Source organism: Etheostoma cragini, chromosome 8 (genome assembly GCF_013103735.1).
Source record: "Etheostoma cragini isolate CJK2018 chromosome 8, CSU_Ecrag_1.0, whole genome shotgun sequence".
Lineage (NCBI taxonomy): Eukaryota > Metazoa > Chordata > Actinopteri > Perciformes > Percidae > Etheostoma > Etheostoma cragini.
Window position 1 is genome coordinate 5,846,494 of NC_048414.1, and position 22,493 is coordinate 5,868,986.

Here is a 22,493-nt window from a genome sequence, read left to right on the forward strand (position 1 = left end):
GCATGAAATGAAGTCAGAGGAAATAACTAATATAGGAGCAGGCCCATTTGCAATAGTTGGTTGCAAGAATAGCAATTTAATTAGTGAAACTCTCGACTCATGCATCCCCCAGGCTACATTATTATCCAGTACACATTACAGGAATTGCATGACATCATAGGAAACAGAAAATACCCAACTGTATGATAAAGTCACTGTAATATGACCCACAAACACATTGCAGGTCTCCAAATAAATATTATATTGCTGATATATTTCATCAGGGAAGTTGGCTCAAGTTCAACAAGGAGACTGCACTTCCTGTAAGACTACTGGTGGCCTTTAAATTATACCTTGATGTGTTTGTAATGAGGTTATAAAAGTAATCATCAATGCTGTGTTAACCTTTACATCATAGACATCTTGTTATTCCTGTAGTTAAAGATGGAAAAGTCTTTGGAGACAGTTAGAGAAGTCATTAATCTGACTTAAAGTGTTTTTGTAAGAAAAGGTTGAAAGTTTGAAGGTTGAAAGGTAGGCCTACATGATGTTTATATTTTCCTTCCATAAAAAAAAACAAGATCTTACAATAGGCGAACTGTAAATAATAAGGCGTGAGAAAGTCTGGCTTGAAAACTAAAGGGAAAAGGGAGTGGGCAACGATAGACTTCCTGTCAAACTAGCTGACATCATGTAATTTGTGAAAATGTGATTGGTAAAGTCTTTGTCCTGCCCACGTTATGTCAAAAAAGTATTTGAATGCATTGAACATGCAAGAGATGAAGACCTGCTTTGACTCATTGTGGTTGGTAAAAGCTGGAGAGGGAGATACACTAATTAATTGTCTAACCAAATTAGTTTACTCCAAGATAATGTGTAATGTACAGTGTGTGGATGCCTCTAGTTCAACAAGAATCACTCTAGGCCCCGCATTACAAGTCTAAAGTGACTATTTATGTTAAAGCTGCATGAAAATCACATTCCATGGGCTTTAATAAGAATCACAAATGAGCAAAACATTGTGGACTCAGGATCAAATAACTACCACTGAGGTTAAGGAGGCCACATCCTCAGTACTGGGTCTGAGAATTTGGAGATTTTAAAAGGAATGCAGATAGAACATGTTTAAATTTGATTGTTTGACAAAAACAATCTAAAGTTAAGTTAAAATGTAATAAACAAATCAAGGATTAATCCCCACAGAATTGTACTGGCAGTGTGAAGAAAGCTTGAAACAGCATTTAGGGAGATAATATTTACAGAAAATAAACTGAACTCTCCAAGGTATAGATAGACATTTTGGGAAGTATGCGTATCTGCTTTCTTGCCAAGAGTTAGATGAAAAGATCAATACAACTCTCATGTCTGCACATTAATGACGCTACAGTCGGCAGCTGGTTAGCTTTGCTTACACTGGAAACGGGGAACAGCTAACCTGGCTCTGTCTGAGCGTAAAAACAAATCTGCCTACCAGCACCAGCAGTTCACTGTTCAAAAAAAGGACAACAATGCTGGTTTTACATGTTAAACTCTGGGTTTGATACAAATAAAAACACAAAATATGTTAATATAATGTTATTTTGTGAGCTTTAGAGTTACTGGTAGGTGTCTTCAGTCTTTTTTGCTGGTGTTCTGGCTGCTGCTTATATATACTATACGGACATGAAAGTGGTTAAATTTGAATCATTGTTCATCACCATATAAATATTAAAAAAGATTTTGCTGGCTAGTGCGTCTTTATCTTTGGATTCTACCTCAGTTTTTGAGAATCCTTGCTACAGCCCTATGTGGACCTGGCTACAAATCAATGTGCGACTTAGTATATTTTACACTAATGCCAGCAGTGTGACCACGTAGGCTAAACATCATGTGTCTGACAGGTTTTCAAGTGGTGCAGGAGAAACACAAATCTCCTTCCTTAGAAGGCATGTGACAGGGTTTTCATAGAGATAAGAGAGGCCGTAAGTAACCAACATTTAACTTGTGTTGTGTGTGTACATATATGTGTGAGAGACTGAGCATGCTCTGACATGTGTGCAGAGTTCCTGGAAAGTGATCACTGCTGCTGACTAATAGCTGGATTCTCACATTAACCACATGCTTCACTATGCTCTCTTTGACATGCCTCAAGGTTCAGAGGTGACTGAATGTAAAAGAAAAAACATTCAATTGTACTCGAAATGCAATTTTCGAACACCTTTTTCTCCAATTCTGCATTGCTCATATTGTTTTCTATAGCATCATCCATAGGAAAATTCTACTACTTTAAATCTGATTAATCACAAACTACTTCAACACTTTTTAAACCTATATCATTTTCCCCCTTTAAGTAGAACTGAAATCTCACCAAAAGGCAGATTACCAAGAACCTGCTACTACTAAATACTGGTATCTACTATAATTACTGTGAAGATCAGTCTGTGATGTTTGATGCTTTCCAGGAGTAACCAGATATTGTAATTGTGGTATACTGAGTTTCCTTCCGCTGCATTGTGCACCCTCCACTACTTTAGTCATTGATGTCCTATATTTCCCAGAATGAGTTATAACAATCCCCCACAGAAGAAGGGTGAGCGTGTTATTTTCACCTGCTGATGTTCCGTGTAGGTGGTAGAGTAATAGTGATACCATCGAGCAAGAAAAGGAGAAAACAAGATGTTTTTTCCAGTGTAGAAAAGGTGAGTAGTGGCACAAACACAACATGGCTTTTAGCTGCAGTGCCTGCTGTTCTAGTGAAGATAACTTTTATTTTTTTTAAATCTGTTTATTACTTGTTGATTATTGGTGATTTAAACTCATGTTTCAAGAAAGAGGAATCCTCTCATTCTAAGGGTCAAACACAAAATCCTGTACTGGTCAGCCTTAGGTCTGAACCAAACTTTATGGCAACTTATCAAATAGTTGTTGAGACAATTCACTCATAACCATGAATGTCAACCTCATGGTAGTCTCGAGGAAAAGTCAGGGGATCACCAAAGCTTATACGCTTTATCCTCTGTAGACCATAAATGCCGTGGCAATCCATTCAATAGCTGTTGAGATATTTTAGTCTGGACCAAAGTGGTGGACTGACCAACAGACATTGCTATATGTAGAGCCACACTGCTAGTTACAGGTAAAATTACAATATTTTTTGGTGGACAGTTCCTTTAAAATTACTACTACTACCTCAGCTACCTTCTAAGTACTATTACTAATTTGCACTTTCAGTTAAAGCCACAAACGTTACTTCAAAACTATTCCCACCAAAAACATGGCAACAAAGGAAAAAGAAAATCAGGTTGCCTCTCTTCCCAAGATATTGTAAACTACTTCATATAGCCCAGATATGATAACCTGAGGCAAGGATTTTTGGAGTTCGTTCACAGAGGATGTGTTGGCACACGTTGCCAAAATTTACAATCCTGCCAGAAACTTTCATGTCTTTTCCTGTTGACAATTTCCACCCGGCTCTTTACAGTTACACAAATGTCACAGTAAGTGCAGTACAAAGGGGAAGAGATTCTGATTAATTCAGATAGTGAGTGCTGTTATCAGCAGTATGAGTCACATCTTACCATATACTGCTACCGGCAGTTTTATTGACAGTGAATACAGTCACGTCTGAGCTGCTTTGAGAGGATTTGAAAATCCGATTTAAAAAGGATTGAACAGTTTGATACTTTGAATTATACCCAACCAATTAAATGAGCATGTTGCAAATTGATGATTTTCTTGAAGTCTAATTAAAGTATTTCTGTATTTATTGTCTCTCCTAGAGGATTGAACTAATTCTGAAATAGACCTTTCAAAAAAAGTGTAGTGAGTGTAGGCCGATAAAAAAATTATTTATTAAGAAACATACGCTTTAAAAACATGAGAACAATTTTAAATTCAACATTAAATTGTAAAAGTCCATGTCACTGGCACTGTTCAGCATGATCACAACTCACAGGGTCTGACCAGTCAGCAACACCTCAACTTCCATATCACTCTCCATTATAACGAATGATAATCTGTTGAAAAATAGCGGATTTTGTGCCTGGTAAGCATCAATGATAGTTTTAGAAAGTCTGCTAACAACTGATAACAGTAAGGATGTTTCTTAAGCGAGATCTGTTTTAAGTGCAGAGGAGCAAAACAACCCCTTACCACAACATTTACCGTGCTGCACTTTGCAGTATATCTTGCATAAGAAACCTCTTGTCCTGTTTTTTTACCACGTGACTACCTATGGTGTTATGAAAGGGAGCTGCATAACACCCTGTGACTAAGTCATTACAGTGATTAATGACTGTGCAATTACTCCCAAAGAAACAAATCTGCTTCAGAGGTCAGTAACAGGTACAACATAAATGGCAGAGTTTGTAGCCATTTAAAAACACACATATAGAGCATAGCTCTACTAATCGGCACTCTCAGGGCGTCCTGAGCAGTGCCGGATTAGAATTAGCCATGCTTTGCAATTGGTCAGATCTGCAAAACCATTCAGCAGATATTCTAAAGAGCCATATGTGGACCGCCACCACTCAGAAACCGAGAGTTAGCAATTTGCATCTTGTTAAGCCTCTCACTCAGATCTCCATGTGAGCTTCCCTTATTGGCTTTTGATTCAAAAAGTTCAGAGTGTCCCCACTGTCCAGGCTTGGTGTGGACAGGTACTCTAACTCATAGCCTCCACTTCTGTTGGCCGGGCGGACTTCACTTGATGTTTTCTTGTGTTCCAGGATCTGCTGCAGCTGGTGGCAGGCGTATTCAGGCTTGGTGGTGAGGGGCCCCACAGGGACCTCTATGCCCAGGATATCAGTGACCATGTAGGGGCGAAGCCAGCCCACCAGTGGAGTGCTGCCAGGGGTGTAGTGGGTCTGCCGGTGGTAGAAGAGCAGACCGTCCACCTGGAGCCAGAAATTCAGAATTAATCTAACACAAGCTTGATGAGAAGCAAATAAATGTGATTCATAAAAAGATAAGGAGTTAGCTCCCATAACCATCATTACACCTAGCATTTAGCATTTATCTGATAGTAACACTACTTCCAATGTGCAGACTTAAGGTGTTAGCAGAAAACAGTTGGAGGACAAGAGAACTTTTCTTACGCCGAAGCTATACTCAGCTGCCAGGGCTTTCTGAATCAGCTCAGCTGTGCAATCTGTGCTTTGGAGGCTCACAAACCGGAACTGTTTGACAAAAGCAAAATCAGAGCACCACGTTGTTAGTTCCAAACGCAATTTGTCTTCTTGTCAAATGTGAGAAATTGCTTTCCAATGGCAAGTTTACTCTACAAGGATTTAGCTCCTACTGGGCTGTACCACACAAACACTAAAGATTAAAAGGTGAACCATGAACAGTCTCAGTGTTCACTCCAGCTTCCTCAAAGCCCCATAATCATCGGTGATTTTTTTTTTTGTGTGCGTAATAATCACTTAGGTGCACAACTAGTACGAAAGACAGCATTGAAAGTTTGCTTTCGTTTCATTTCCCCCTGAGTATGTTCAAGTTCAGGACTGTTTGGAAATAAGGTGCAGCAAGGCCTAAAGCACAACAAACACAAAACACAGGAAACCTAAAATAGAATCAACATGTTACAGTATTTTAAAAAAACAATACTGGGTACTGAAAACTAGGAAGGACAAATTGGGTCATGAAGTGAAGGGGCTCTATTCCTGTTACTCACAGGGTTGCGTTTGGCGATTTCTGATAGGCCGTCTGTCTCCTGGACTTTGGACTGGAGCCAGTAGAAACGGAAGTCAGTCTGTTGATGAGAAAACAAGTACTGTAAACAAAAACCTCCTCTTCGAATTTCGAGCCAATGAGATGGCCAACGTGGCAAAAAAGCACATATGTGGCCCAGACTTTGCTACTTAAGCAATTAGACAAGCATTCCTGGATTGCTGGAGGATTAGAACCCGTTCCTACCGGGCAGTCGTAGACCGGGTGGCCTCTCCAGCACATGACATCCAGGATGTAGTACGTTCTGTCCACCTCGCTGTAAATGCAGTCCAGGATCGTGTAGTCTGCACATACAAAGGGCCATTTACAGAATTCACTATTATAAAACTTGTTATCTCAGCATTTATTTACTTTAAAAAGGCAAATGAAAAAATACTTATAGAACCCCATAGTATTCTAACTGTATATGCAAAGCTTTTGAAAGGATTATTGATTAATACCAGTAGCACAAAAGTTATAAGTTCTGATTTATTCAGTTGTGCAAATCCCAATCAAATGGAAATATTTCTTCATCCCTTCATACACATTTACCCAATATCCTGTTTGTAAGTGGTCCCTTTGGAAGGTTTTCAGATCCTCTTTGTCTCTTTAAAAGCTTTTTCTGAGATTATTACATTTAAACCCTAAATTGAAAGTTATTTCAATGTTATTGCACTACATTTAAGCTAGAACATAACCCGAAGTAGAAATAAACATGCATGTGACCGGTAGCCGATGCTAGAACCTTCCGTTGGTCGAACACTTTGGCCCAATACCAGAGTCTGGATTTACAGACTCACAGACTTCTGTAATCCGTAAAGGTTTAAGATTGTCCCAATGTCGAATTTCCAAGGACGGGAGGGTTTGGGCAAACACTTACCGAGCCCTTTCAGCGAGTCTGCATAGATGCAGACTTCACCAAAGGGAATTACCCACAGTTCAAAGCAACCTGTGTAAAAGCACCGCCTACTGACCAATAATTATTTAATTATTAACGGCGTCACCGTTCTAAGAAGATCTGGTGGAGCTCGGTTTGCGGAGAGAGAGAGTGGTGTGCTCTTAAAAGTTAAAACATTTAGAGCCTGACAACCCCGTTAACATTCCCTGATGGGTATCTTTGTGAAAGATATACATTTTAAGCAGAGGGAATAACGTATAGGCTATTTGTGTTTTACGATGAAAAAAGTACTGATTATTTAAATGGAATCTGGTGGGTTTGGCGATGGTAAGTTTTCCCTTACATGAAAAAATATAAAAACATATTCAAATGTCGGCTGAGTGAGTTTAGCCTACGGGATTTCGTATAGGTCGGCTTCTTGAGTCATGTGTTGCATGCACGCATTTTTATTATGTTTTAATATTTTTTTTATCTGCTCTCAGATCGCTTACCACTGCCAGGGTAGCAACTGAAATCTCGGCTAAAGCTAAATCGGCTAAAGCAACAGTTTATGTAAAGGACAAGTGTAATTATGGTCAGATGCCTCACTGATGAGGAAGTGATATTGATTAGCGTTGTGATTTACGAATTTATAGCACCTGTTTTTTGTTTTTTGTTGTTGACAGCTTTCCTTCCTGGGCTAGGAAGCAGGGACTGTATTGCGTTTTGCCCCTAAAACCGTGTCTGTGTTCTTCATATTTATGTAGAAGTATAGTTTGCTCTTCTTATGTAAAATATGCAGCTCTGGTAGATGGACATGCTTGGTTGATTGATCAACAACAACAACCTCTTTTATGTGAAAGCGCGTGCTGCTGGATTGGGTAACCCTGCTATGATTGAAATAGTTGTTAACCACAGTCGTGACATAGCTTATGCTGGACTGCGTTGGTTAAGTTAGGTGAAGTCGGGTAACTGAAAGAAATCCAGGACATGTTGATCTTGATTTGTAGTACTGGCCTCTGTTGTCAAGCTTGTAAAACAAGAATCTGAATGTTTTTTTAATCTGACAGCTGTCTCCTGTGCCGTGGCCGTGTGGAAAGCAGTGTCAAGTGTCAGCAACAACTTTGTTATTAAACGTTGCCAAGGAAACATGTGATCTCGTGAAGTGCTGTCCCAACCCCACTTATACCGATCTGACCCCATGTGATGTCAAACACTTAACTCTTAGCACCTGAGATAAATTAAATCTGGGAGTCCTTAGTCCTCGGGGCTCATTTTGGGATTGGTCCTTTCTTGTGTCGCCTGTGCAGTCCACCACAGTTAACCACTGCTCACGCTGCACATTCAACAGGCCCACCTACCTTTTCCCATGGCCGAGTTATGTCGGTTCCCACCGGGCAGCAGGGAGGGGAACCGGTTCACACAGTAGCCGCTTTTAGTGTACGATGCAGTGGAACCCTTCATGAAAAAAAAAAAAAATCAATAACAGAGACAATACTGTTACCACAATGTCAGCTCTTCTGTCATTTTAACTGTTAAACTGAGTTTGTAATGTCTTGTGCCATGTTAATGGTTATAAAAAGGACAAAATAGAGACAGAGATAGACACACAGATGGCTAATATTGGCAAAAATCACACAAAGTAATAAAACTGTTGTTTAATGCAACGAACCGTGTTGCACTTGTATTTGGATGTCCCTACATGCACTAAAAAACAGAAAAGTATGACTTAAATTCATAAGACAACTTGACAATTGAATTTTGGGAGCTACAATTGGGGTCACAGATCACAGAAATACATTTTTGGTGTAAGTGGTCTCCACAGTCATCACTTCCTAATCCTGGCAGCATCGGGGCCACAGTTACCAAAGAGCTGCACAGGAACTTTGGAGAAAGTGTCACATTGGGTCACTCTGACAAACACGTGTGAATATTAGCGAGCAGATGAAACCTGTCTCATTCCGTTTTCCTCAAGCAACGGAAACCATCTGTTGTTTCTGTTTGGTACAGAGTGCTGCGCCGTGGTGTTTCAAAAGTTTGTCGTTAATGAGGTCAAGGTCTTCATTACAGAATGAGAAACCAGATGACTGTCATAATGAGAACATAGATGGTTGCATCACAGGGTGTGGAGTGACACTAGTACAACAAATGTTTGTGTGTGCGCTGAGAGAGGAAAACTGTAGTCTAGGCCAGTATGACAAGACAAGCATGTTGTACCAGAGTTCCCAGTAATCTCATACTGAGAAGCATTTTCAAGCCTTGTTACTCATAAACCACATACTGAAACAATACGTGGTGAATGAGGCAATTGTTTTACGTATAATACTACCAGAGAAAAATGCATGCTATGTTGTAAGAAAGGAAAATGAAGAAAAAAAAAAAAATCTAATTTCACTTCTGATAATTTATGTCTTGATGATGATTTTGAAAGTTATGTAGAGGAAGAGGTATAAGGGGACTGTTTTGGGATGTATTTACAGTTTTTTTTTTTATGATACACAGAGCACTGAGCCCTGGTGACTGCCACTCACCTGCTTCTACTCAGCATGGCTCCCAAATGTTTTTGTTTTCAACAACTGACACGATGACAATAGTGTAAATTAAATTCCAAACATTGCCTGTAGCCAAGAGGTGGCACTTTTTTTATTGCACGATGGACTGTTTTGGTGGAGTTGTTTGGGGGCTACGACCACAAAAAAAAACTGAAATGTTTTGAAGGTACTCTAAAGCGATCTGTCACTCTCTCAAGGTTTCTTTGTTTCTTTATTCATGTCCGCAAGTTTCAATTTAATAATGTAATTTAGTTGCAGCCCTAATCCGTTGCTGAGGGCTTGAGAGGGAGAGACAAGGAAACTGACAGTGAAAGAAATGAATGCACAAAAATTTGATAAAGCTTTATAATTATTATTCAGCTTTTATACCAAATAGTTTCCAAGCAGCACAGCTGTGTGGCTGGGTACCGGTCCACGTTTGGGAACCACTGCTATATTTACTACTGCTTTAGAAATGACACCAAAAACAGCCCTGTTGGCTAAAAGAATGCACCCAAAACTAGGATAGCATTGACAGTATTAAGCAAATTAAAACCTTCCTGTACCTTTTCACCGGGGGCCCTTTCAGCATAGAGGCAGACTATCATTCTCTTTTCTGATTACTTTCTTTTTGTTTCTTTATTACAAGTAATGGCATTATTCATGTTAACATGATCATAATGAAAACTTCTCTTATTGCCAAATTAATAATGAGACACAATGCATCATTACTTGTGTCTGACACAACTTTGTTTAGGTACTTCTTGTTTTCAACTTTCTCCACACTTCTTTGTGGTCAAGGCCAAACCTGTTGTCTTTTTGCATTAAATTATTGTCGCCATGTAGCATACTTATGTTCTTAAGTGTTTAAAACAATTATATGCCAGTAGCTATACAGGCAGCCGCATTATTTCATGTTGGTAAAACGGCCTCACATAACACCTCAGACTCAAACCTATGCTCAGTTTATGATTCATAGGGTACTGTGAACAGGATCATAATTAAATCACTTTCGGGTTACTGCTGTCTCCGTCACCGTTTGCCCACATTATTCATTTTGTGTAATATTTCTCAGACAAGGTTCCTCATCTTACTCACAGGCACAACTCCCCCTCGTTCTTTTCAAAATCAGGAATGCACTATTGGATTTACAAGCAATAAATGCAAAGTACAATGTAATCCTCAACAAATATTGATTCATTACAGTCATGAAAATAAATTAATGATAAAGATCCCGACTGCTGTTCATGGTCATCAAACTGTGAAAGTGGCAAGACTTTCAATCAGGGCTGGAAGATGACGAATCAGAATCAGCAGGGGTGGAAACGTGTACAAAAGCCAATACAGGCTGATTGCAGAATCTCAATTGTGTTTGATTGACAGTTCTATATGTGTTCAATTATCAACGTGCTGCCATTAAAATAGTCATCTTCTTCCTGCAGTAACACATTAAGTGAAACAATAGAAAAGCCGTGGCTGGTTCTTACCTTGGAGGCAACAATGAGGGATCGTTTCCCGATAGGACAGACCACCATCAGCCAATCGGTGTCCAGTTCTGATGGCACATCCACCAGCCACTCTGACAGCATAAGCTAAGGAGAAAGAGGAACTTTGTTAACAAACTAAGCTTTTTATTTCATCAACGCTGTATTTAAGAGTCCGACAATTATGATCTCAAGTCATTTGCCATTCAAGAAGTTCATTGGGTGTTATTCTAAAAACTCTAGTGCCCTCTGCTGGCCCAGATGAAGAATGCAGAAACAGAAAAGTACATGGCTTAATGTGCAATCATTCACACATGAATAGAATAATATCTCTGGGTAATGACACAAGAAACACTGACCTGGTTTGCATAATGTTTTGGCAGCTTCCTCCTCTCAATCTCCATCCCCTCTTCCTCTGTCTGGTCATCTTGCTCCGGTTCCCCCTCCTCTTTTTTCTCCTTGTCCTCCTCTCCATCGCTGTCTGCCCCCGTCCAGTCCCCATCAGCCAGACGCCGCGCATGGTTGACGTAATTTAACCTTTTGCTGAGAGCAGTGATGGAGAAAAGGCTCATTCAGGTATGTGCATTGTGGCATTATTTTAGAGATGAAAACATCTGTGTAATTTACCAGTACATAAGATATTGTAGTCACTTAAAACATTAAAACTTGAATTTAAATTGCAGCCAGAACTGACATCAGTGGATCTGCACACCCCGCATTCTTAAGTTGACCAATTCTGTAAAGCTGGATGGAGGCCCACTTTAAAAGGGCTTTCTAGAATGAGCTTTACTGTAGTCGCAAGGATGTAGCTGGAGCAAAAGTGAACTGGAAAAGGTCTCCAGTGCCTTTCATCATTTAGTGGTTATGGTGGTAAAAATGTGTTCATGTCGCAACAGGGAAGAAGGGAAAACTATTATCTTACTGTATGTATTAAATTAAGACTTATCCTGAGTAGTGGCTCTGGGTAGGAGAAACTCTAACCCAGAAGGGATAGGCTCCACACTGAGAACTCACAATTCAAAACTCCAGGATCAAATACGGACGTATGGGGACATTTACCTCTTCTGAAGTTCAAGAAAGCGCCGCCGTCGCTCGCTCTGCTCCAGCACACTGTACTTGCTCTTATACTGGGCCAGCCGAGGGTGAGGGGCGGCTGTGCTGTTAGGCTCCTTGGACACAGCGAAGCTGGCCGAGAGGGCTCGGGTCAGGTCATCCATGGGGACTCTGTTGAAAGTATAAAGTATCACTATACCATTAGGGTTGCACAATTAACCGCAATATGGACTAGTGCATTATCCATCCAAATCGCAGGGGAGGCGCAATATTTGTAATGTCAAAATGTGTGTCATAGCATTCTGAATGAAGTATTGTGGCCCTGCAGAGACGTCCCGGCCTATTTGGTACAGATCCGCAAAAAATAAAAATATAAATTAAAAAAAATCACACTATGATACATTTGATATCTTTTAATAATTATAATAATTTTTCAATGAAAATAAGAATGATACAAAAACAATCATTCCCTCCAATATATCATGAATGATATTGCAATCACAATATCAGAGAAAATAATTGCAATAAGATGTGTTCCTCATATCGTGCAGCCCTATATACCATGCAAGTCTGAAACAGAAAACCATTCATAATCTGGGCTACGTGTGAGTTCTGGAAAATGATGTGGAAAATAACAACATATAATGAAAACTATAAATGGGATTCTTTTGTAATTCTGAGGCAAAGGTGTCATTTTCTATATTTCGGCAGCTCAGTCCTTTTGCCAGTTAACATGTTTGACATTTGCATGATGGCACATGTTCGTGTTGCTGAAATCAATTTCGAGGTACAAGTGGTCGAGGCAAGGGTACAGAATTTCATTTCATTTCATTTATTTATCTCGAACAATCAACACTGTTGCAAGACAAAAAAAATTAAAACCATAAATAAAACAACCAACCAATTGGAAATTCACAAAAAAATAAATTATATATATATATATATATATATATATATATATATATATATAAATAAAAAAAAAGAAGAAGAATTAGTTCAAGAAGGAGCAGGCGGAAGCAAATAGCGTATTTGGTCCTGCCCCATATTTCACATAATCATATTATTACAAAAGTATAAAGATATGCAAATACAGCATACAATCTTTCAGGTCAATAACTAACAACATTACAGTTAAATTACAACTCCGTTCCTGTGTGTTGGTCTATTTTCTGTATTGGTCAAGTAATGATTTCTTAATCTATTTTTGAACTGAATGATAATATGGCTCTGTTTGATGTCATTGTTCAGTCCATTTCAGAATAGTAAAAGGTTATATTAACAGATAGTCTGATGTTGTCTGTCATTGACCGGCCAAATGCTTTAAGCAGAAAGTGTATTTTGAACTATTTAACAAATTTTGTGGTTTCAGCCTCATAACATTTTGGGATGGTAACATATCACAGCTACAGTAAGCATGTAAACATATATAACATATCACATATAATTGAATAATACTTAGAATTCATAACAATGATCATACAAATACATAAATAATTAAAATATATATATATATTTACTCAAACCTAGATAGATATATGATAGATAGATACTTTATTTAACCCAAAGGAAATTTTAGGCATCCAGTAGCAAGCCAACTATAACACAACAAACACATATATAAACACACACGGTATAAAAATAACATTCACTCACAGAAATGCAATAACCAATGATCATGATAAGGTAAGATACTTTGGTAGACTGTGTGCAATGGTACAAAAACAGTGCAGGGATTTGAACAGTGCAGTAACGCTAGACCATGATTAAATATTAACTATGACATATAAACATAACCTATAAACTGATTGATAGATTGATATAACCTATTTAGCCATATGGATATAAATTGACTCAACCACTGGTACCTTAAACGGAGTTCAGGCATCATAAAATAAGTAGAGGACTTCACTTGGTTAGTTGTTTCAATGATATGTTCCGTTACACACTGAACCACCATTAGCTAGCTAACGTTACCACTACAACAAAATGTAGTCACATGTAACTATATTAATCCGTCCAGACGACAAACTTCTTTCTAAACGTGTAATAGAGATTTTATTTTGAGCCCGGGGACTCTTGTATAAAAGACTGTTCCATCTAGCCAGTTAAGTCATCTTAGCAGCTAGCATCGTGCTAAACCTGCTAGCATAAAGTTAGCAACACTGACTCTAGAGTGTTAGCTACGTTACCGCTTTAATTCCCGACTAACTACACTACTACACCAGCTTAAGGTAACCAAAGGACAGGAGGTTTGCTCAGATAAGAGCATTGATAATAACATTAGCTATATAGCTATACATATATGTATATATACCTTGGACATTCAGGGATGCTGCTGCTGAAACGTCACGTAACACGTTGTCATCTTTTCCCACCAGTGGGGACTATTAGTTGGCCGACTAAATGCAGTACACTAACCCGGAGTTACCGGGCAAACTTTTGCACTTCTGCAGAAATACTGTCTTCCTGGTGCTTATAGGGGCTTTCTATATAACACAGTATTGTTTAACTTAGTGTATTCGTTACATCTATTGGTGGAAGAAGTATTCAGATAGTTCATTTGAGTAAAAGCAGCAATACTACAGTGTAAAAATACCCCTTAACAAGTAAAAGTCCTGCATTTAAAATGTTGCTTGATTAAAAGCACAAAAGTATTGGCATCAAAATATTCCTTAATGTACCAAAATTAAAAGTAATTGTTATGTATAATAGCTAATTTCAGAAAATTAGATTTAGATAATTGTAACATTGCCGCAAAAGTGTGCACTTACATAGTCCAAATAGTCCATAGTCAAAATGTGGTGGAGTAGAAGTATAAAGTGACCTAGCCAAAATGGAAATACTAAGTAAAGTACTAATTCCTAGTACTTAGTTACAAGGGTGAATTGAATGTAGCCTACTTAGTAACATTCCACTACTGTGTGTAAGCAATACCACACAAAGTAGCAATACCACACTACAAATACTACCCAAAGTCCTGCCTGTAATGTACATAATTATTATCAGCAATGTGTAGGCTACCTAAAGTATCAAAAGTAAAACTTAATAATATAATTTAATAATTATTATTGATACATACATACATACATACATACATACATACATACATACATAATGATTAACTGATATGATTTGTATGTAAAAGATAAACCTCAATTAAGTAAAACAAAATATAGTGGAGTGAAAAATACAATATTTGCCTGTGTGAATAAAGTAGCATGGGGATACTCAAGTAAAGTACAAGTAGGCCCACCACAAAAATGTATTTAGGTACTGCATTTAGGTCCATTGTCCTGTGAAGCCCTTGGAATGGATTTTATATTTGATGATGCAATACAAACAAAAAATGAAGTCGAATTTCATTGGTTAAGAAATATATGTTAAGACTATAAACTGGTATATCTTTATAGTGGCAATATAGTGGTGGCTTTCACCAAAGAAGTCAGTTTGATTCCGTTGAAATCAAGTTCTTAAGGGTATTACGCAAATACATGTAGTACGACATTCTTCTACTAGGCTACTAATCTATGTCTCTGTGCTGGTGTGTGTTGTAGGTTATACTCTGTTTCTCCTGTTGGGGGCGGTGGTGAGTCAGTTTCTTTTCTCCATCGAATATAAAGGAGCTGGTGAAAAAAGGCGAACTTGCTTTCAATTGTCCAAGCCTAACGTCATGGAAATAGTTACTTTGTTGAAGCGCGCACAGGAATAAACCCAAAGAAACAATACTGAGCCGTGATGTGTGTTGATGCTCTGTAGAAGGAGATTCTTTAGTTGCTGATTTCTTTTCTTTTTGTTGTTGGTTGAATTCAAAGGATCGACTGGAGATGCGCAGGAACCTGTTTACAAGGAAAACGCAGCAAGTTTCAGTCTGAGGGAACGCGGAGCGGGCTCACGATGCACAGCGATACCATTACTCATCCCTCTGTTTTTCCTCACGTCAGGACACTTTGTCTTAAAGATATGTCCATGAAGGATCATTTCTGAGTCTACGTAATGAGGAAAAAAGTGTCCAAAAAGTGAACAAGGCGAGGTTGTAGTCGGGTTCTGAGGATTAAAACCACCGTCGGGGCTGTTGGAGGAGCTCTTTGGTGAAACCAGTTTAGTTTTTTGAAGCTGTTGTGTTTGTGATGACAAAGAAGTAAGAGAGTCAATCTGTTATGTGGAAGTTAATGTGTTATAGAGTATTTATAGCCTAACGTTATTGGCCTACGTTTAAGCAGAATAGGCTACACAGTAAGACAATGGAGCGATATAGCCTCAATTGGCTGAGGATGCTAGTAGTCACAGAAGGTATATTTTAGACTTTGTTTTGGCCTAATAGTTTTACGTAACTGACTTCTCCTGTTTATTAGCCTAAGTGTCAGACAGCCTTGTATTACATTTACGTAAGTCCTACTGTGCCAATGCACACCTGATCCAACAGCTGCCATGTAATTTGAGATGAGTTTAAATATTACAGTAAGCCAGTGTCAGATGTTTCCAACACAGCATGCATCAAGGCAGTAGCATCACTATAATCTAGGCACTATGTGCATGTAGATTGTTCTTGCTTTAGGACTCACTGGAGTATCAAGATGTCAGTGAAAGCCAAAGCAATCTACACTTTTCAAAGTGAAAACAAAGAGGAGATCAGCATCCAGGAGAATGAGGAACTGGTTATCTTTGACAAGAACTCTGTGGACGGCTGGTTTAAGGGGGAGAACAGCCGAGGGGAGAAAGGTCTCTTCCCTGCGTCCTATGTGGAAATTATTCGCAGTCGTTCGAACTCTAACGTGACTGACTGCTCCATTAGCCCGGCAGGATCTTTAGGGAACGACTCCTCCTATTTCCCCTCGACCCCAAACACCTCCCTGCATTTGCAGCAGAGTTACTATGACGACGACGATGATGACTGGGACGACTGGGATGACAGGTCGACAGTGGTGGACGATGCTGACCCCAGTAGGAGCCCCGGGGCCAATGGACATTCCCATCAGAGCCCACTGTCATACAACCCCAATGTGCACTACCGGGCCAAACCACACATGGAGAGACAGGACAGCATCTCCAGCTCGAGGAAAGGCAGCATGGTGGGCAGGAACTTGAACAGATTTTCCAGCTTTGTCCGCTCAGGGGTGGAAGCGTTTGTGTTGGGTGATGTGCCCATGATGGCAAAGATAGCGGAGTCGTACACCATCGAGATGGGTCCCATGGGGCCCCTGTGGAAGGAGAGCCCACAGCCTTTCTCCTGCTCCATTGAAGACCCCACAAAACAGACAAAGTTCAAAGGAATCAAGACGTACATTTCATACAGGGTCACACCAAGCCACACGGGGCGTCCCGTCTACAGGCGCTACAAACACTTTGACTGGCTGTACAACCGCTTACTGCACAAGTTCACTGTGATCTCCGTGCCTCACCTGCCTGAGAAGCAGGCCACGGGGCGATTTGAGGAAGACTTCATCGAGAAGCGCAAGAGGCGACTGATACTGTGGATGAACCACATGACCAGTCACCCAGTCCTCTCCCAGTATGAAGGCTTTGAGCACTTTCTGATGTGTGCTGATGACAAGCAGTGGAAACTGGGCAAGAGACGGGCGGAGAAGGACGAGATGGTGGGTGCCCATTTCATGCTGACCCTCCAGATCCCTAATGAGCACCAGGACCTGCAGGATGTAGAGGAGCGGATCGACACCTTTAAGAACTTTGCTAAGAAAATGGATGACAGTGTGATGCAGCTCACACATGTTGCCTCGGAGCTGGTGCGTAAGCACCTGGGTGGATTCAGGAAGGAGTTCCAGCGGCTAGGTAATTCATTCCAGTCCATCAGCCAGGCTTTCATGCTGGACCCTCCCCACAGCTCAGAGGCCCTCAACAAAGCAATCTCCCATACAGGCCGCACATATGAGAACATTGGAGAGATGTTTGCAGAGCAACCTAAGTATGACCTCTTCCATATGCTGGACAAGCTGTCGCTCTATCAAGGCCTGCTCGCCAACTTCCCCGACATTATTCATCTACAGAAAGGTAAAACCATCGGATGTCCTTATGCATGCAAAGCCCATTAAAAGGGTAATTAAAAATGGGACCACAGTAAAAAAGAAAATGTTACATTGATTACATCCATAATGTTCACAGATGTTTGGATGTATCCTCAGCCTCCCATCTGATTTTTATTCCAACAGATTCATTCAGATTTTAATTGAATGTCCAATGGATGTTCCCTATTTTAAATTACAAAAGGGGAACCTTTTTTTAAGCCATAAGGCCACATCATGGGCTCTTTGTGTCACAGCAATTGTAATTATAGGAGCCAAGCAGATTATTATTGAACGTTAATACCCAGGGACAACCACCAATAACAACTTTGTAACAAGAGCTGTAGTTTCTTTGAATTGAGACAAGCAGCAGCTACAAGTGTTGCAATACCTTCAATAATAGTTCAGAATAATAAACAAAGTGTCTGCTAAAGATAACAAACTGAGCCAGTGGTCCCTGATTAAGTTAAATCTGTGGTTTTTATTTTGTTATGGATGACAAGTCAGTTCAGGGTTAGTCTCGCTTTGCCAGATCATCCACAGGCTGCGGAGCAGAGGAGGGTCTGGCTGGTTCACGAAGCATTCTGGGGTGGGAGAAAAACATGCTGTGGTTTATTGGCATTTCTTTAAACCAATCGCAATTGTCATGGGCGGCGCAAGGAAACAGCTGTAAAACAAGTTGTGCAAGAGAAAACTCAGATTGGACAGATAGTGTAGCTCGCTGTCTCAGTTTACCCTGCAGCGATCTGAGGAGCAGTCAAGCACAGTCCTCATAAATCCACCAGAGTTTAGAATTCCAACACAAAGAAAGCGGAAGGAAACAAACATCGGCGAAAATACATGCATCCCGCGGAATTTCCTGCACCAGAGCAATCCCAGAAGTGGTACGTCGAGGATATAGACTAGGTCAGGATTTGCCTTCAGCATCTTCTCTTATCATAGACACACACCGGTACTGCTACATTTGAACCCATACATGAAACATGGTGTTAAAATGTTTTCTGTGTCATAGGATAAATATTCAGAGTCGGGTCAGAGTGTTCGCCTGCAGCATCTGAGGTCAACTGCCAACCAGACACACACACACACATCTATATGCACACCCACACCCACACATGCATTCTCTCAGTTTAACAAATACTTTCTTATGATTGGCTTTGACAACCTGCGCTAACAGGTGTAACGGTAATTTCACTCACGCAATTTCAAATTCTTACCACAAGCGTAAAGTCAACATCTCTTAAGGAAATGAAATCCAAACTGTGTGTGTATCAAGGAGGTTACTTTTTTAAGAGTAGATGTCCCTTAGTTGTTATTATCACTGACATTATACAAAATCTGACTACAATTGCTGTTATCTCATTAGAGACTGAAAATAATTTTACTATTTACCAAACTAGTGACAGAACCAAACAACCGTTGTTATTATGAGTAAAACAGTTCACCTGAGACTCCTCTGGGTTCTGTTCAAAGTTTGATGAGACAAATAGGCGAGAGCTTTGTAGTAGTGTTTATTACAGCCAACAGCCATGATGTGACAAAGACACCTGAGTGACATGGGCAGGGAGTGGCTAATGAATAAGTGATATTTGATCAGGTTATCTTAACCTCTGTGACGTAGGCCTTCCTCAGGGTTTTAGTTAGTTCTGTAGGTTCAAATGTAATGCAATGCATCGTATTCTGCTTCTGATTATGGCATCAAGCTAAACTGCATATCAATGCTAATGCTAACGACTGCCATTTTATCTTGAATTGTTTCCAAACATATTCTCACTTGCAGAAGAAAAAACATTTATTTAAGTGAGAAAAAGTTCAGTTAGCACACTTTTTATATAATACAGGTCACTCTGGGCCAATCACAACTACTTTTTGTTTTTAAAACCTACAATAAGAATCATACTTCTCACATATCAATGTGGCAAAATAGAGCCTGGTGATGTTTCTTTGAGGCATTGCTTTTCAAGACGTGGTTCAGCTCGTTTGTGGTGACGGATTCTCTAAGCAGCTGATGTCAAATATTCACTGCTTATATTGGTGGAAAACTGCAGCAGTGAATGACTTATTTTACTCTCATGTTTTAGCATAATTGTGTTTAATCAGTAACTGGGAATCATAAAGCATTTCTTGGAACTGGAACATTCCTGATTTGAATACTCTGACGGTTTGTTTGTGATGGCTGCTTTTCATAAAACCTCATTGTGAAATATTGGTTCGGCTCAGGTCTGCACTACAACTCAGGCTGTTTTCTCCCGTGACCCTTGTTTGCTTTTGGTCAAAGATAGTGAGAGCGCTGGCAAATCAGCATTCTGTGTCAGCTCTCAAACAAATAACTGAATCAGCTGACTGGAGTTACACAGGAAGGAAAGAACTGCAGCAAGTGAGGAATTGTGCTGTCGTGTTATCTTCCTTCAAACAGCCGGCAATCATTTATTGCAGATGTTATTTGTGATGCAATTCAGCCAGTTACATTTCATCAATCCACCCATGAATCAATGAAAAACAAAGCCCTCTGAATGATTTTAAAGGGTCAGTTCACCGAAATCCCAAATAATGAATGGAATTACCCAACGTGGTGATGTCAGGCCGTGTAGATAATTCCGGCCTCACGTTCAAAATTTTAAAGATTACTTTAATGATTATTTTTTGGGCATTTTTAGGCCTTTATTTGACAGGACAGCTAAAGACATGAAAGGGGAGAGAGGGGGGGAACGACATGCAGCAAAAGGGCCGCTGGTTGGAGCCGAACCCGGGCCCGCTGCGTCGAGGAGTAAACCCCCACACATGGGCGCCTGCTCCACCAACTGAGCTACCCGGGCGCCCTGTAATTTAACTTTTTAATGCTTGGAGCCCCAATCTGGAATTTCGACCCACCCTCATTGTATTGGTATGACAAAGGTGGATATCCCATCAATCTGTGCTTGGCCATGTACCACCAGGGGTAAGTAGAAAAATATGTCTCCCTGTAATCTTGGTGAACTGACCCTTTAAAACAACAATGTGTAACTTTTTAAAGAAGAAATAACATGTTCTTCCTGTTCCAAATGAACAGTTCAGTTTATAAGCAATAACACACGCTCCTGCTCAATACAACAGTCAAGCTTCTGTCAGCTAATGACAGATGTTAGCTGGATTTTGCCATGCAACTGACATTACTGAGTTTTTACCATGATCTTGTCGTTGTCACATATAGTCACACTGTTCAGAGAATAATTTAGACTTAGATGAAGTGGTAATAGGTACTTATCCATGGTCAGTGTATTAACTACAGGAAACGGCGGTTGGCAGGCCTCCAGTTTGAGCCGACCGGCTGGAGTACCGGCACAGAAGCTGAGCAATGTACTGCTGGGGGACGGGAGCAGCAGTTAAAGATATTTAAAAAAGGTTCAACTGAGAAAAACAATATCATTTGAGGTGTACACGAACATATTTTAGTGCTTTACCTTGCCCTTTCCAACAGGGAACTTAAGCAGTTCTTTATGCTTATGCAACCAGGAGTTGATGGTCTACCGCTGCCTTGATCGGTTATTTAGTTTGTGGTATTGTGTGACGATCAGATTGGTACTAACTTGGAGTCCATTTGTTTTTTTAGCCATAAAAAGATGAAGATAATTATTTAAAAAAAGATGATCAGGTAGGCTAAATGTTGTGCACAAGCCAAACCTGTTCTTTATGGCAAAAAAACGATTACAGAGTAATTTTTGCAACATCTAATATCGATATGAGGATCTTGAGGGGAATACAACCACAGATGTAATAACCTTGGCCAATTAAATTAAATTTTGGTATTATTTTGTGACAGCACCAATAGTCAACCCTACAACAGCTCGACAATATCAACATCTATGTTGATTCCTTTCCGTATCGCCCAGCTCTTATTGACTGACATATTTTTTTGGGCAGCTTAGCTGTACTCTCTTCTAGCCTTTCTAAATACTTACAACATTTGGCCTTCATTTGGTCGTTATTTTGAAAATCCAGCAACAAATGGCTGGTGGTTTATTTATTCTTTAATCAAATCCAGTTCCTATTCGAAATCCTAATTTTACCAATTTTAGACTATTAGAGATTGTTTTGTGCTTGGTTTCTTTTGTTTTATTTTATTTCGTAAATACAAATATTCTTCAAAGCAAGATATTTAAAAAGTATATAAAGTTTGGTGTACCGAAACACAGGTATTGGATTGGAAACAGTGTAAAAATTGTAAAACGGAATACCAAACCAAACTGTACGCGATGCAGTTGAGTAGCAGTGTTTTTGAGACCCAGATAACTCCCCTTGATGTGACTTGTGTTCTACTGAGCCGGATACAGCTGTGGCAACACTCCGAACACACAGAACGGAGTTCAACCTTTTCCGGTGAACTCCTGCACTCCTCCTCCCCTTCATGTCCTCATTGCTTCTTCCCTGCCTGACTTTCCCCTTCCCTCAGTTCTATAGGAGCTGGTTTTTAACTGGAATCCTGGTGAGCATGTGAACTGCAGGAATGTTAACTGTCTTTGAGATGTGGTGTTGGGCAGGGACTGCATGTGGCCTTGATAAAGTGGATCTTAGGGAGGAGAAGATTTTGGGTAATGTCAGAAAAATGTCAGGGTGTGCTCCATATATCTCTTCCTCCCATTGTTTCTGTCCCGTTTAAGTATTTAGTCCACACATCTTTTGTTGTCTGTTTTGGTCTGTGCTTTTCCACAGACTTTCTACAAATAACTGTTTCGTTCTGCTCTTCACGTCTTTTCATCTTTTCCCCCTCTGATGGGATACACACATGCTCAGGACCTATTCATGCACAAATGGAGAGATGTCAGAGTGAGTGGGCTGCCAGTGCTGGACTAAAGCACGGAGCCCTTTTTTTGGGGGGGGGGGGGGG

General features: G+C 39.9%; 2 protein-coding genes across 2 annotated transcripts in view; one reads left to right on the forward strand and one right to left on the reverse strand.

Moving 5' to 3' along the window:
- Positions 1-3,785: 3,785 nt before the first annotated feature.
- snupn (snurportin 1) lies at positions 3,786-14,070 on the reverse strand. The gene is made up of 9 exons (XM_034879506.1): positions 13,927-14,070; positions 11,619-11,783; positions 10,919-11,102; positions 10,563-10,667; positions 7,906-8,002; positions 5,875-5,972; positions 5,633-5,710; positions 5,055-5,135; positions 3,786-4,853 (listed from the first exon to the last, which is right to left on the reverse strand). The coding sequence occupies exons 2-9, from the start codon at positions 11,774-11,776 to the stop codon at positions 4,533-4,535; spliced, it is 1,122 nt and encodes a 373-aa protein (XP_034735397.1). The 5' UTR covers positions 11,777-11,783; positions 13,927-14,070; the 3' UTR covers positions 3,786-4,532.
- Positions 14,071-15,229: 1,159 nt separating this feature from the next.
- Positions 15,230-22,493, forward strand: part of snx33 (sorting nexin 33) — an 18,370-nt gene continuing 11,106 nt past the window's right edge. The window contains exon 1 of the mRNA XM_034879505.1: positions 15,230-17,618. Coding sequence (XP_034735396.1) covers positions 16,187-17,618 — 1,432 coding nt within the window. The 5' untranslated portion in view covers positions 15,230-16,186. The remainder of the gene's footprint in view (positions 17,619-22,493) is intronic.